This window comes from Taudactylus pleione, unplaced genomic scaffold (genome assembly GCF_031769625.1).
Source record: "Taudactylus pleione unplaced genomic scaffold, aTauple2 ptg001716l, whole genome shotgun sequence".
NCBI lineage: Eukaryota > Metazoa > Chordata > Amphibia > Anura > Myobatrachidae > Taudactylus > Taudactylus pleione.
The window spans coordinates 748,181-766,162 of NW_028286113.1; the positions used below are offsets into that span (position 1 = coordinate 748,181).

The following is a 17,982-nucleotide window of genomic DNA, read 5'->3' on the forward strand; positions in this document are numbered from 1 at the left end:
GTGTGACCCCCCTCTGTGCCGCCGTGTGACCCCCCCCCTCTGTGCCGCCGTGTGACCCCCCCCTCTGTGATGAAGGGAGAACATTATAGAACCATTCCATCAGTATATATGGGAGCGGCGGCCATTTTCCTGTAGTACACAGTCATGGTCTCAACTTGTTTCTATAGTAACATACCGAGACTATCCGTGTCATGTGACCAGTATACAGCATTTGATTGGTTACATTATAACCACTAAAGGAAAACTTTATTCTGCTGCACGGCGGCCATTTCCCCGTAGTCTCTAAGACACATCTCATTCAACAGCTGTAACCACGTGATGTTGCCGGGGGCGGAGCCACAGACTCTTCCTGATCCAGAGACCTGACCCCTTTTAGTTAGCAGGAATATACCTGAGGTAATATATATCTGTTATATCATATATAGTTATTATATAGGGGAGAGGGGACTGTACAGTGATATATGAGGGGGAATAACACAGCTCCCAGCACATACTGATATGTGGTATTATTATTATATAGGGGGAGCGGACTGTACAGTAATATATGAGGGGGAATAACACAGCTCCCAGCACACACTGATATGTGCTATTATTATTATATAGGGGAGAGGGGACTGTACAGTGATATGAGCGGTAATAACACAGCTCCCAGCACACACTGATATGTGGTATTATTATTATATAGGGGAGAGGGGACTGTACAGTGATATATGAGGGGGAATAACACCGCTCCCAGCACACACTGATATGTGGTATTATTATATAGGGGAGAGGGGACCGTACAGTGATATATGAGGGGGAATAACACAGCTCCCAGCACACACTGATATGTGCTATTATTATTATATAGGGGAGAGGGGACCGTACAGTGATATATGAGGGGGAATAACACAGCTCCCAGCACACACTGATATGTGCTATTATTATTATATAGGGGAGAGGGGACCGTACAGTGATATATGAGGGGGAATAACACAGCTCCCAGCACACACTGATATGTGGTATTATTATTATATAGGGGGAGCGGACTGTACAGTGATATATGAGGGGGAATAACACAGCTCCCAGCACATACTGATATGTGGTATTATTATTATATAGGGGGAGCGGACTGTACAGTGATATATGAGGGGGAATAACACAGCTCCCAGCACACACTGATATGTGGTATTATTATTATATAGGGGAGAGGGGACTGTACAGTGATATATGAGGGGAATAACACAGCTCCCAGCACACACTGATATGTGGTATTATTATTATATAGGGGAGAGGGGACTGTACAGTGATATATGAGGGGGAATAACACAGCTCCCAACACACACTGATATGTGGTATTATTATTATATAGGGGGAGAGGGGACTGTACAGTGATATATGAGGGGGAATAACACAGCTCCCAGCACACAGTGATATGTGGTATTATTATTATATAGGGGGAGAGGGGACTGTACAGTGATATATGAGGGGGAATAACACAGCTCCCAGCACACACTGATATGTGCTATTATTATTATATAGGGGAGAGGGGACTGTACAGTGATATATGAGGGGGAATAACACAGCTCCCAGCACACACTGATATGTGGTATTATTATTATATTGGGGAGAGGTGACTGTACAGTGATATATGAGGGGGAATAACACAGCTCCCAGCACACACTGATATGTGCTATTATTATTATATAGGGGAGAGGGGACTGTACAGTGATATCTGAGGGGGAATAACACAGCTCCCAGCACACACTGATATGTGGTATTATTATTATATAGGGGAGAGGGGACTGTACAGTGATATATGAGGGGGAATAACACAGCTCCCATCACACACTGATATGTGGTACTATTATTATATAGGGGGAGCGGACTGTACAGTGATATATGAGGGGGAATAACACAGCTCCCAGCACACACTGATATGTGGTATTATTATTATATAGGGGAGAGGGGACTGTACAGTGATATATGAGGGGGAATAACACAGCTCCCATCACACACTGATATGTGGTACTATTATTATATAGGGGGAGCGGACTGTACAGTGATATATGAGGGGGAATAACACAGCTCCCAGCACACACTGATATGTGGTATTATTATTATATAGGGGAGAGGGGACCGTACAGTGATATATGAGGGGGAATAACACAGCTCCCAGCACACACTGATATGTGGTATTATTATTATATAGGGGAGAGGGGACTGTACAGTGATATATGAGGGGGAATAACACAGCTACCAGCACACACTGATATGTGGTATTATTATTATATAGGGGAGAGGGGACTGTACAGTGATATATGAGGGGGAATAACACAGCTCCCAGCACACACTGATATGTGGTATATTATTATATAGGGGAGAGGGGACTGTACAGTGATATATGAGGGGGAATAACACAGCTCCCAGCACACACTGATATGTGGTATTATTATTATATAGGGGAGAGGGGACTGTACAGTGATATATGAGGGGAATAACACAGCTCCCAGCACACACTGATATGTGGTATTATTATTATTTAGGGGGAGCGGACTGTACAGTGATATATGAGGGGGAATAACACAGCTCCCAGCACACACTGATATGTGGTATTATTATTATATAGGGGGAGCGGACTGTACAGTGATATATGAGGGGGAATAACACAGCTCCCAGCACACACTGATATGTGGTATTATTATTATATAGGGGAGAGGGGACTGTACAGTGATATATGAGGGGGAATAACACAGCTCCCAGCACATACTGATATGTGGTATTATTATTATATAGGGGGAGCGGACTGTACAGTGATATATGAGGGGGAATAACACAGCTCCCAGCACACACTGATATGTGGTATTATTATTATATAGGGGAGAGGGGACCGTACAGTGATATATGAGGGGGAATAACACAGCTCCCAGCACACACTGATATGTGGTATTATTATTATATAGGGGAGAGGGGACCGTACAGTGATATATGAGGGGGAATAACACAGCTCCCAGCACACACTGATATGTGGTATTATTATTATATAGGGGAGAGGGGACTGTACAGTGATATATGAGGGGGAATAACACAGCTCCCATCACACACTGATATGTGGTATTATTATTATATAGGGGGAGCGGACTGTACAGTGATATATGAGGGGGAATAACACAGCTCCCAGCACACACTGATATGTGGTATTATTATTATATAGGGGAGAGGGGACCGTACAGTGATATATGAGGGGGAATAACACAGCTCCCAGCACACACTGATATGTGGTATTATTATTATATAGGGGAGAGGGGACCGTACAGTGATATATGAGGGGGAATAACACAGCTCCCAGCACACACTGATATGTGGTATTATTATTATATAGGGGAGAGGGGACTGTACAGTGATATATGAGGGGGAATAACACAGCTACCAGCACACACTGATATGTGGTATTATTATTATATAGGGGAGAGGGGACTGTACAGTGATATATGAGGGGGAATAACACAGCTCCCAGCACACACTGATATGTGGTATATTATTATATAGGGGAGAGGGGACTGTACAGTGATATATGAGGGGGAATAACACAGCTCCCAGCACACACTGATATGTGGTATTATTATTATATAGGGGAGAGGGGACTGTACAGTGATATATGAGGGGAATAACACAGCTCCCAGCACACACTGATATGTGCTATTATTATTATATAGGGGAGAGGGGACCGTACAGTGATATATGAGGGGGAATAACACAGCACCCAGCACACACTGATATGTGGTAATATTATTATATAGGGGAGAGGGGACTGTACAGTGATATATGAGGGGGAATAACACAGCTCCCAGCACACACTGATATGTGGTATATTATTATATAGGGGAGAGGGGACTGTACAGTGATATATGAGGGGGAATAACACAGCTCCCAGCACACACTGATATGTGGTATTATTATATAGGGGGAGAGGGGACTGTACAGTGATATATGAGGGGGAATAACACAGCTCCCAGCACACACTGATATGTGGTATTATTATTATATAGGGGAGAGGGGACTGTACAGTGATATATGAGGGGGAATAACACAGCTCCCAGCACACACTGATATCTGGTATTATTATTATATAGGGGAGAGGGGACTGTACAGTGATATATGAGGGGGAATAACACAGCTCCCAGCACACACTGATATGTGGTATTATTATTATATAGGGGAGAGGGGACCGTACAGTGATATATGAGGGGGAATAACACAGCTCCCAGCACACACTGATATGTGGTATTATTATTATATAGGGGAGAGGGGACCGTACAGTGATATATGAGGGGGAATAACACAGCTCCCAGCACAAACTGATATGTGGTATTATTATTATATAGGGGAGAGGGGACTGTACAGTGATATCTGAGGGGGAATAACACAGCTCCCAGCACACACTGATATGTGGTATTATTATTATTATATAGGGGAGAGGGGACTGTACAGTGATATATGAGGGGGAATAACACAGCTCCCAGCACACACTGATATGTGGTATATTATTATATAGGGGAGAGGGGACCATACAGTGATATATGAGCAGGAATAACACAGCTCCCAGCACATACTGTGGTATTATTATTATATAGGAGAGAGGGGACCGTACATTGATATATGAGGGGGAGTAACACAGCTCCCAGCATACACTGATATGTGGTATTATTATTATATAGGGGGAGAGGGGACTGTACAGTGATATATGAGGGGGAATAACACAGCTCCCAGCACACACTGATATGTGGTATTATTATTATTATATAAAGGAGAGTGGACTTTACAGTGATATATGAGGGGGAATAACACAGCTCCCAGCACACACTGATATGTGGTATTATTATTATATAGGGGTGAGGGGACCATACAGTGATATATGAGGGGGAATAACACAGCTCCCAGCACACACTGATATGTGATATTATTATTAAATAGGGGAGAGGTGACTGTACAGTGATATATGAGGGGGAATAACACAGCTCCCAGCACACACTGCTATGTGGTATTATTATTATATAGGGGAGACGGGACTGTACAGTGATATGAGGGGGGGAATAACATAGCTCCCAGCACACACTGCTATGTGGTATTATTATTATATACGGAAGAGGGGACCGTACAGTGATACATGAAGGGGAATAACACAGCTCCGAGCATACAGTATGTGGTATTAATATTATATAGGGGTGAGGGGACCATACAGTGATATATGAGGGGGAGTAACACAGCTCCCAGCACACACTGATATGTGGTATTATTATTATATAAGGGAGAGGGGACTGTACAGTGATATATGAGAGGGAATAACACAGCTTGCAACACACACCCTGATATGTGATATTATTATATATGGGAGAGGGTACCGTACAGTAATATATGAGGGGGAATAACACAGCTCCGAGCATACACTGATATGTGGTATTATATAAGGGAGAGGGGAGTGTACAGTGATATATGAGGGGGAATAACACAGCTCCCAGCACACACTGATATGTGGTATTATCATTATATAGGGGAGAGGGGAGTGTATAGTGATATAAGAGGGGTAAAAACACAGCTCCCAGTACACTCTGATATGTGTTATTATCATTATATAGGGGAGAGGGAACTGTACAGTAATATATGAGGGAGAATAACACAGCTCCCTGCACACACTGATATGTGGTGTTATTATTATATAGGGGGAGAGGGGACTGTACAGTAATATATATGGGGGGGAATAACACAGCTCCCAGCACACACTGATATGTGGTATTATTATATAGGGTAGGGGACCGTACAGTGATATGAGTGGGAATAACACAGCTCCCAGCACACATTGATAAGTGATATTATTATTACTATATAGGGGAGAGGGGACCGTACAGTGATATATGAGGGGGAGTAACACAGCTCCCAGCACACACTGATATGTGGTATTATTATTATATAGGGGAGAGGGGACTGTACAGTGATATACGAGGGGGAATAACACATCTATCAGCATACACTGATATGTGTTATTATTATTATATAGGGGGAGAGGGGACTGTACAGTGATATATGAGGGGGAATAACACAGCTCCCAGCACACACTGATATGTGGTATTATTATTATATAGGGGAGAGGGGACTTTACAGTGATATATGAGGGGGAGTAACACAGCTCCTAGCACACACTGATATGTGGTATTATTATATAGTGGAGAGGGGACTGTACATTGATATATGAGGGGGAGTAACACAGCTCCCAGCACACACTGATATGTGGTATTATTATATAGGGGAGAGGGGACTGTACAGTGATATATGAGGGGGAATAACACAGCTCCCAGCACACACTGATAAGTGGTATTATTATTATTATATAAGGGAGAGTCGACTTTACAGTGATATATGAGGGGGAATAACACAGCTCTCAGCACACACTGATATGTGGTATTATTATTATATAGGGGTGAGGGGACCATACAGTGATATATGCGGGGGAGTAACACAGCTCCCAGCACACACTGATATGTGGTATTATTATTATATAGGGGGGAGGGGACCGTACAGTGATATATGAGAGGTAATAACACAGCTCCCAGCTCACACTGATATGTTGTATTATTATAATTTAGGGGGAGAGGGGACTGTACAGTGATATATGAGGGGGAATAACACAGCCACCAGCACACACTATGTGGTATTATTATTATATAGGCGTAGAGGGGACTGTACAGTGATATATGAGGGGGATTAACACAGCTCCCAGCTCACACTGATATGTTGTATTATTATAATTTAGGGGGAGAGGGTACCGTACAGTGATATATGAGGGGGAATAACACAGCTCCCAGCACACACTGATATATGGTATTATTATATAGGGGAGAGGGGACTGTACAGTGATATATGAGGGGGAATAGCACAGCTTCCAGCTCACACTGACATGTGGTATTATTATTATTATTATATAAGGGGAGAGGGGACTGTACAGTGATATATGAGAGGGAAATAACACAGCTCCCAGCACACACTGGTATGTGGTATTAGTATTATTATTATTATATTGGGGAGAGGATTGTACAGTGATGTATGAGGGGGAATAACACAGCTCCCAGCACACACTGATATGTGGAATTATTATTATATAGGGGAGAGGGGACCGTACAGTGATATATGAGCGGGAATAACACAGCTCCCAGCACACACTGTGGTATTATTATTATATTGGAGAGAGGGGACCGTACAGTGATATGAGGGGGAATAACACAGCTCCCAGCATACACTGATATGTGGTATTATTATTATATAGGGGGAGAGGGGACTGTACAGTGATATATGAGGGGGAATAACACAGCTCCCAGCACACACTGATATGTGGTATTATTATTAAATAGGGGAGAGGTGACTGTACAGTGATATATGAGGGGGAATAACACAGCTCCCAGCACACACTGATATGTGGTATTATTATATAGGAGGAGAGGGGACCGTACAGTGATATATGAGGGGGAATAACACAGCTCCCAGCACACACTGATATGTGGTATTATTATTATATAGGGGAGAGGGGACTGTACAGTGATATATGAGGGGGAATAACACAGCTCCCAGCACAGACTGATATGTGGTGTTATTATTATACAGGGTAGAGGGGACTGTACAGTGATATATGAGGGGGAATAACACAGCTCCCAGCACACACTGATATGTGGTATTATTATATAGGGGGAGAGGGGACTGTACAGTGATATATGAAGGGGAATAACACAGCTTCCAGCACACACTGATATGTGGTATTATTATATAGGGTAGAGGGGACTGTACAGTGATATATGAGGGGGAATAACACAGCTCCCAGCACACACTGATATGTGGTATTATTATATAGGGGGTAGGGGACCGTACAGTGATATATGAGGGGGAATAACACAGCTCCCAGCACACACTATGTGGTATTATTATTATATAGGTGTAGAGGGGACTGTACAGTGATATATGAGGGGGAATAACACAGCTCCCAGCACACACTATGTGGTATTATTATTATATAGGAGGAGAGGGGACTGTACAGTGATATATGAGAGGAAATAACACAGCTCCCTGCTCACACTGATATGTTGTATTATTATAATTTAGGGGGAGAGGGGACCATACAGTGATATATGAGGGGGAGTAACACAGCTCCCAGCACACACTGATATATGGTATTATTATATAGGGGAGAGGGGACTGTACAGTGATATATGAGGGGGAATAGCACAGCTCCCAGCACACACTGACATGTGGTATTATTATTATTATTATAATATAGGGGGAGAGGAGACTGTACAGTGATATATGAGGGGGAATAACACAGCTCCCAGCACACACTGATATGTGGTATTAGTAGTATTATTATTATTATATTGAGGAGAGGGGACTGTACAGTGATATATGAGTGGGAATAACACAGCTCCCAGCACACACTGATATGTGGTATTATTATTATATAGGGGGAGGGGACTGTACAGTGATATATGAGGGGGAATAACACCGCTCCCAGCACTCACTGATATGTGCTATTATTATTATATAGGGGGAGGGGACTGTACAGTGATATATGAAGGGGAATAACACAGCTCCCAGCACACACTGATATGTGATATTATTATATAGGGGAGAGGGGACCGTACAGTGATATATGAGCGGGAATAACACAGCTCCCAGCACACACTGTGCTATTATTATTATATAGGAGAGAGGGGACCGTACAGTGATATATGAGGGGGAATAACACAGCTCCCAGCACAGACTGATATGTGGTATTAGTAGTATTATTATTATTATATTGGGGAGAGGGGACTGTACAGTGATATATGAGGGGGAATAACACAGCTCCCAGCACACACTGATATGTGGTATTATTATTATATAGGGGGAGGGGACTGTACAGTGATATATGAGGGGGAATAACACCGCTCCCAGCACTCACTGATATGTGCTATTATTATTAGATAGGGGGAGGGGACTGTACAGTGATATATGAGGGGGAAAATCACAGCTCCCAGCACAGACTGATATGTGGTATTATTATTATACAGGGTAGAGGGGACTGTACAGTGATATATGAGGGGGAATAACACAGCTCCCAGCACACACTGATATGTGGTATTATTATTATATAGTGGAGAGGGGACTGTACAGTGATATATGAGGGGGAATAACACAGCTCCCAGCACAGACTGATATGTGGTATTATTATTATACAGGGTAGAGGGGACTGTACAGTGATATATGAGGGGGAATAACACAGCTCCCAGCACACACTGATATGTGGTATTATTATATAGGGGGAGAGGGGACTGTACAGTGATATATGAGGGGGAATTACACAGCTCCCAGCACACACTGATATGTGGTAGTATTATTATATAGGGGATAGGGAGCCCTGAAGATATGTTGGTCCCAAAAAGAAAAATGCGGCGCAGCTATAGATAGAAGAATAAAGGGGGAAGCTGTGTACTAGGAGATCAGCCCTGATCACAAATCAATGCGGCTCATCTGTAATCAGCCCTTCTGATCACGCCCAATATAACGTTACCTGATTGGATAGCACAATCAGGTTCAACACGGGAAAATAGGGCAGCACAATGCCAAAGCATAGCACAGCCTGATAGGCCAATGTGTTCCTGATAATAATAGCCTGGCGCATTTCATCAGCAGTAGCATGTAGTGTAGTAGGTTGGTGAACGTGGCCGTATAGCCATTGTTAGAGGGGACTAAGACCTGCGCACTGTCCATGTATATAAAACCACACAGTATATGATAACGAGCATACCCTACTGGGGATCATGATGTCAATCATTCTGAGGTCTCCCATCCACAGACAGACCTAGGACAATTCTGCTTAGCTTCCGAGATCAGAATGCTGGACCCACAGGACCATAAATGATAGAAGGACGTCACATCTTGTCCCATTCTCTGGTTTATCGCACAATATTGTCTTTCTTGTGATTTCCTACGTGGAGGTGTGTAATAGCTGTACGTGTAGGTGTGTTATAGCTGTACTTGGAGGTCTGTAATAGCTGTTAATTGAAGTGTGGAGGTGTGTAATAGCTGTACGTGGAGGTGTGTAATAGCTGTACGTGGAGGTGTGTAATAGCTGTACGCGGAGGTGTGTGATAGCTGTACGCGGAGGTGTGTGATAGCTGTACGCGGAGGTGTGTGATAGCTGTACGCGGAGGTGTGTGATAGCTGTACGCGGAGGTGTGTGATAGCTGTACGCGGAGGTGTGTAATAGCTGTACGCGGTGGTGTGTGATAGCTGTACGCGGAGGTGTGGAATAGCTGTACACGGAGGTGTGTGATAGCTGTACACGGAGGTGTGGAATAGCTGTACGCGGAGGTGTGGAATAGCTGTACGCGGAGGTGTGTAATAGCTGTACGCGGAGGTGTGTGATAGCTGTACACGGAGGTGTGGAATAGCTGTACGTGGAGGTGTGTGATAGCTGTACACGGAGGTGTGGAATTGCTGTACGTGGAGGTGTGGAATAGCTGTACGTGGAGGTGTGTGATAGCTGTACACGGAGGTGTGGAATAGCTGTACACGGAGGTGTGGAATAGCTGTACGCGGAGGTGTGTGATAGCTGTACGCGGAGGTGTGTGATAGCTGTACGTGGAGGTGTGTGATAGCTGTATGCGGATGTAATAGCTGTACGCGGAGGTGTGTGATAGCTGTACGCGGATGTAATAGCTGTACGCGGAGGTGTGTGATAGCTGTACGCGGAGGTGTGTAATAGCTGTACGCGGAGGTGTGTGATAGCTGTACGCGGAGGTGTGTGATAGCTGTACGCGGAGGTGTGTGATAGCTGTACGTGGAGGTGTGTGATAGCTGTACGTGGAGGTGTGGAATAGCTGTACACGGAGGTGTGTGATAGCTGTACACGGAGGTGTGGAATAGCTGTACGTGGAGGTGTGGAATACGCGGATGTGTGTAATAGCTGTACACGGAGGTGTGGAATAGCTGTACGTGGAGGTGTGGAATACGCGGATGTGTGTAATAGCTGTACGCGGAGGTGTGTAATAGCTGTACGCGGAGGTGTGGAATAGCTGTACACGGAGGTGTGTGATAGCTGTGCACGGAGGTGTGGAATAGCTGTACGCGGAGGTGTGGAATAGCTGTACGCGGAGGTGTGTGATAGCTGTACGTGGAGGTGTGTGATAGCTGTACGTGGAGGTGTGTGATAGCTGTACGTGGAGGTGTGTGATAGCTGTACGTGGAGGTGTGTGATAGCTGTATGCGGATGTAATAGCTGTACGCGGAGGTGTGTGATAGCTGTACGCGGAGGTGTGTGATAGCTGGTACGCGGAGGTGTGTGATAGCTGTACGCGGAGGTGTGTGATAGCTGTACGCGGAGGTGTGTGATAGCTGTATGTGGAGGTGTGTGATAGCTGTACGTGGAGGTGTGTGATAGCTGTACGCGGAGGTGTGTGATAGCTGTTTGCGGATGTAATGTCTGTACGCGGAGGTGTGTGATAGCTGTACGCGGAGGTGTGTGATAGCTGTAGGTGGAGGTGTGTGATAGCTGTAGGTGGAGGTGTGTGATAGCTGTAGGTGGAGGTGTGTGATAGCTGTACGCGGAGGTGTGTGATAGCTGTACGTGGAGGTGTGTGATAGCTGTATGCGGATGTAATAGCTGTACGCGGAGGTGTGTGATAGCTGTACGCGGAGGTGTGTGATAGCTGTACCCGGAGGTGTGTGATAGCTGTACGCGGAGGTGTGTGATAGCTGTACGCGGAGGTGTGTGATAGCTGTACGCGGAGGTGTGTGATAGCTGTACGCGGAGGTGTGGGATAGCTGTACGCGGAGGTGTGGGATAGCTGTACGCGGAGGTGTGTGATAGCTGTATGCGGATGTAATAGCTGTACGCGGAGGTGTGTAATAGCTGTACGCGGAGGTGTGTGATAGCTGTACGCGGAGGTGTGTGACAGCTGTACGCGGAGGTGTGTGACAGCTGTACGCGGAGGTGTGTGACAGCTGTACGCGGAGGTGTGTGACAGCTGTACGCGGAGGTGTGTGACAGCTGTACACGGAGGTGTGTGACAGCTGTACGCGGAGGTGTGTGACAGCTGTATGTGGAGATGTGTGATAGCTGTACGCGGAGGTGTGTGATAGCTGTATTCGGATGTAATAGCTGTACGCGGAGGTGTGTGATAGCTGTACCCGGAGGTGTGTGATAGCTGTACGCGGAGGTGTGTGATAGCTGTACGCGGAGGTGTGTGATAGCTGTACGCGGAGGTGTGTGATAGCTGTACGCGGAGGTGTGGGATAGCTGTACGCGGAGGTGTGGGATAGCTGTACGCGGAGGTGTGTGATAGCTGTACGCGGAGGTGTTTGATAGCTGTACGCGGAGGTGTGTGATAGCTGTACGCGGAGGTGTGTGATAGCTGTACGCGGAGGTGTGTGATAGCTGTATGCGGATGTAATAGCTGTACGCGGAGGTGTGTAATAGCTGTACGCGGAGGTGTGTGATAGCTGTACGCGGAGGTGTGTGACAGCTGTACGCGGAGGTGTGTGACAGCTGTACGCGGAGGTGTGTGACAGCTGTACGCGGAGGTGTGTGACAGCTGTACGCGGAGGTGTGTGACAGCTGTACACGGAGGTGTGTGACAGCTGTACGCGGAGGTGTGTGACAGCTGTATGTGGAGATGTGTGATAGCTGTACGCGGAGGTGTGTGATAGCTGTATTCGGATGTAATAGCTGTACGCGGAGGTGTGTGATAGCTGTACGCGGAGGTGTGTGATAGCTGTACGCGGAGGTGTGTGATAGCTGTACGCGGAGGTGTGTGATAGCTGTACGCGGAGGTGTGTGATAGCTGTACTCGGTGGTGTGTGATAGCTGTACGCGGAAGTGTGTGATAGCTGTAAGTGGAGGTGTGTGATAGCTGTACTCGGTGGTGTGTGATAGCTGTACGCTGAGGTGTGTGATAGCTGTACGCTGAGGTGTGTGATAGCTGTACGCGGAGGTGTGTGATAGCTGTATGTGGAGGTGTGTGATAGCTGTACGCGGAGGTGTGTGATAGCTGTACGCGGAGGTGTGTGATAGCTGTACGCGGAGGTGTGTGATAGCTGTACGCGGAGGTGTGTGATAGCTGCACGCGGAGGTGTGTGATAGCTGTACGTGGAGGTGTGTGATAGTTGTATGCGGAGGTGTGTGATAGTTGTATGCGGAGGTGTGTGACAGCTGTATGCGGAGGTGTGTGATAGTTGTATGCGGAGGTGTGTGATAGCTGTACGTGGAGGTGTGTGATAGCTGTATGCGGATGTAATAGCTGTACGCGGAGGTGTGTGATAGCTGTACGCGGAGGTGTGTGATAGCTGTACCCGGAGGTGTGTGATAGCTGTACGCGGAGGTGTGTGATAGCTGTACGCGGAGGTGTGTGATAGCTGTACGCGGAGGTGTGTGATAGCTGTACGCGGAGGTGTGTGATAGCTGTACGCGGAGGTGTGTGATAGCTGTACGCGGAGGTGTGTGATAGCTGTACGCGGAGGTGTGTGATAGCTGTACGCGGAGGTGTGTGATAGCTGTACGCGGAGGTGTGTGATAGCTGTATGCGGATGTAATAGCTGTACGCGGAGGTGTGTAATAGCTGTACGCGGAGGTGTGTGATAGCTGTACGCGGAGGTGTGTGACAGCTGTACGCGGAGGTGTGTGACAGCTGTACGCGGATGTGTGTGACAGCTGTACACGGAGGTGTGTGACAGCTGTACGCGGAGGTGTGTGACAGCTGTATGTGGAGATGTGTGATAGCTGTACGCGGAGGTGTGTGATAGCTGTATTCGGATGTAATAGCTGTACGCGGAGGTGTGTGATAGCTGTACGCGGAGGTGTGTGATAGCTGTACGCGGAGGTGTGTGATAGCTGTACGCGGAGGTGTGTGATAGCTGTACGCGGAGGTGTGTGATAGCTGTACTCGGTGGTGTGTGATAGCTGTACGCGGAAGTGTGTGATAGCTGTAAGTGGAGGTGTGTGATAGCTGTACTCGGTGGTGTGTGATAGCTGTACGCTGAGGTGTGTGATAGCTGTACGCTGAGGTGTGTGATAGCTGTACGCGGAGGTGTGTGATAGCTGTATGTGGAGGTGTGTGATAGCTGTACGCGGAGGTGTGTGATAGCTGTACGCGGAGGTGTGTGATAGCTGTACGCGGAGGTGTGTGATAGCTGTACGCGGAGGTGTGTGATAGCTGTACGCGGAGGTGTGTGATAGCTGTACTCGGAGGTGTGTGATAGCTGTACGCGGAGGTGTGTGATAGTTGTACGCGGAGGTGTGTGATAGCTGTACGCGGAGGTGTGTGATAGCTGTACGTGGAGGTGTGTGATAGCTGTACGTGGAGGTGTGTGATAGCTGTACGTGGAGGTGTGTGATAGCTGTACGTGGAGGTGTGTGATAGCTGTACGTGGAGGTGTGTGATAGTTGTATGTGGAGGTGTGTGATAGCTGTACGTGGAGGTGTGTGATAGCTGTACGTGGAGGTGTGTGATAGTTGTATGCGGATGTAATAGCTGTACGTGGAGGTGTGTGATAGCTGTACGTGGAGGTGTGTGATAGCTGTACGTGGAGGTGTGTGATAGTTGTATGTGGAGGTGTGTGATAGCTGTACGTGGAGGTGTGTGATAGCTGTACGTGGAGGTGTGTGATAGTTGTATGCGGATGTAATAGCTGTACGCGGAGGTGTGTAATAGCTGTACGCGGAGGTGTGTGATAGCTGTACGCGGAGGTGTGTGATAGCTGTACGCGGAGGTGTGTGACAGCTGTACGCGGAGGTGTGTGACAGCTGTACGCGAATGTGTGTGACAGCTGTACACGGAGGTGTGTGACAGCTGTACGCGGAGGTGTGTGACAGCTGTATGTGGAGATGTGTGATAGCTGTACGCGGAGGTGTGTGATAGTTGTATGTGGAGGTGTGTGATAGCTGTACGTGGAGGTGTGTGACAGCTGTACGTGGAGGTGTGTGATAGCTGTACGTGGAGGTGTGTGATAGTTGTATGTGGAGGTGTGTGATAGCTGTACGTGGAGCAGAGTTTTTTTCCCTGTATTTCAGTATTTTATATCTGTACATACAGATGCGTCCTCATACATTATTTCCGCAGTCTCGCCAAATAGCCCCTTTTGGTGCGCCAGGTCCCGTGCGACTTCTCCGAGTGTCTTAGTCGCTCACAATTTGCACTTACTGTATTCACACTAATAAAACAAGTCAATGCAACAAATCTTATGTAGATTGTGCTGATCATTTAATGTGCGACATTTGTGCATCTGTGTGCGATGGAGTCTGAATCTGTATATTAAATGCTACGTCGCAGCGGCCGCGGCTTCTTCTCACGCCAAGTTACATTGTGCTGTTAAAGTCGCAGCGCAGCATCTCTAATACAGAATGATTGGTGTACGATACATCTGCGATGCTAATAGGACGCAAATGTAAATAAGTGGCTGCGCTACACCACTTATTGTGGCTCAGTTGCGCCAGACGTCTCGCACCATATGGCGCATTGAGGTTTGGCGTATGAGGACACATCTGTAGTACGTATAGGAGAGATTTGTGTGACTGCTTCCTCCGTCCTTTCTGAGCATTTGTTCTACGTAACATCAGAGCGTAATAATGTACTTTCTGCTACTTGTGCTGTTGTTTTATTTGTATCTATTATTATAAAATTAGACTATGGTGGAAATTAGGCCGTTATGTCTGTGAAGGAAAAAGTACTATTAGGGGCACACATGTTTTTTTCTTAAAATCTTATTTTAGATTTGGACATACTAGGACAAAACATACATATAACAGAGACAGCAAGTGGGAAAGAGAGACCTAATTATTGTCCACCATTCAAGTCACAATCTGCCAGTTTAAAAAACAAATATAAATGCACTAGACATGGTGATGTCTAAAATAAGTGAGGGATGTGGTAGTATAATACCCCTTTTACACCGGAGCTAAAACCCGGGTTATTGCAGGGTTAACCCGGGCAGCTCCTTGGTGTAAAAGGGGTGAGGGTTGGATCGCCGGGTCGAGTGACCCGGCAATCCAACCCAGGTAAATATCAGGGTTTAACACGGGAGTGACCCGTGAAATCCTGCTGTGTGTATGGCGCAGTCCGGGTCTTGATGACCTGCAGTGCGCCGCAAGCCGGCCGATTGTCCGGCTTCAGTGGCGCTTGGAGATGACGTCATCTCCAAGCGTCCACTTTCACGCCGGAAAAGCCGGGTCTATGCAGACCCAACTGCGGTGTGAGCGGCGCCGACTCGGGAATATCTAAATTCCGGGTCTGATCCGGATAGGAACCCTGTTCCAACTCCGGGTCAGACCCAAAATTTTGGTGGAAAATGGGTATTAGACAAAAAATAAGTTAAAATCTAAATACATAAATAATCTAAATACAGTGAATCCACAGGGACTAAATTAGTTTATGTATTTTGGAGCATTTCTTAACAGAAAATAACCCAGATAATTATGTGTATTCATTTATAATAATATATTTTTTTCTTTTTTTTTAAATCCTATATTTGAACAAAAATCTACAGCAAATCCTTTATGTAATTCACTGTTTCACGGAGTTTTAACGCTATTGTATATACTTAATCACAAACCCTTACACAATTTCTGTCTAATTGATTCACTGTTGAATTATTTTCCCCTCATTTATTAATTATTAGGTTTTATCATACACTTTGCACTTTCCAACAAATTATAATTCCACCCATGTGGCATCCAATCATCACGTACACTGGACTTTTTTCATATCCAATCACTGATGTAGCTTTGAAGTACTTTTTCTTGCTCTTTCCTTCATAGACATGTTGGCCTTTAATTAACTATATCTGTCTTCTGCTGGGACCACCCCTCTTCCTCTTTTCCATCATGTCTGTAGCAGCCAGGGTAAAACAGGGTGGTGCAGAGTTGAGGTGGCTGAGAGTACCCGGCAGATGCCTATTTGTTTAATAATGTTTAATAAAAATTGACTTCAATAAAAATAAATAGAATATGTCAAATAATCTTTATGAATCCATTATTTTCCAGGCTGTGAGACTGATTTTTTTAAATTAGAAGAAAAGAAATATATCTTCCTTTTACCAATTATCTCAGGATGGACAAGGATAAAAATGCAACAACAGAAAAAATATTACATCTCACCCTGGAGATAATCTACCTGCTGACTGGGGAGGTGAGAGGATCTGGGAGTGTCACAGTGACATCACTTATATCTATAGTAATAATACAGGGACATGACTGGGGAGGTGAGAGGATCTGGGAGTGTCACAGTGACATCACTTATATCTATAGTAATAATACAGGGACATGACTGGGGAGGTGAGAGGATCTGGGAGTGTCACAGTGACATCACTTATATCTATAGTAATAATACAGGGACATGACTGGGGAGGTGAGAGGATCTGGGAGTGTCACAGTGACATCACTTATATCTATAGTAATAATACAGGGACATGACTGGGGAGGTGAGGGGATCTGGGGGTGTCACAGTGACATCACTTATATCTATAGTAATAATACAGGGACATGACTGGGGAGGTGAGGGGATCTGGGGGTGTCACAGTGACATCACTTATATCTATAGTAATAATACAGGGACATGACTGGGGAGGTGAGAGGATCTGGGAGTGTCACAGTGACATCACTTATATCTATAGTAATAATACAGGGACATGACTGGGGAGGTGAGAGGATCTGGGAGTGTCACAGTGACATCACTTATATCTATAGTAATAATACAGGGACATGACTGGGGAGGTGAGAGGATCTGGGAGTGTCACAGTGACATCACTTATATCTATAGTAATAATACAGGGACATGACTGGGGAGGTGAGAGGATCTGGGAGTGTCACAGTGACATCACTTATATCTATAGTAATAATACAGGGACATGACTGGGGAGGTGAGGGGATCTGGGAGTGTCACAGTGACATCACTTATATCTATAGTAATAATACAGGGACATGACTGGGGA

The 17,982-nt window shown here is 45.7% G+C and overlaps 1 protein-coding gene across 2 annotated transcripts in view; it reads left to right on the forward strand.

Annotated features, from left to right (window-relative positions):
* Positions 1 to 331: 331 nt before the first annotated feature.
* LOC148439552 (uncharacterized) overlaps positions 332 to 17,982 on the forward strand; it is an 81,842-nt gene continuing 64,191 nt past the window's right edge. Inside the window, exons 1-3 of one of the 2 annotated variants that reach the window (XM_088464595.1) lie at positions 332 to 396; positions 9,854 to 9,995; positions 17,036 to 17,180. In XM_088464595.1, coding sequence (XP_088320721.1) covers positions 17,103 to 17,180 — 78 coding nt within the window. In that variant the 5' untranslated portion in view covers positions 332 to 396; positions 9,854 to 9,995; positions 17,036 to 17,102. The remainder of the gene's footprint in view (positions 397 to 9,853; positions 9,996 to 17,035; positions 17,181 to 17,982) is intronic. The other variant, XM_088464596.1, reaches the window with a different exon arrangement.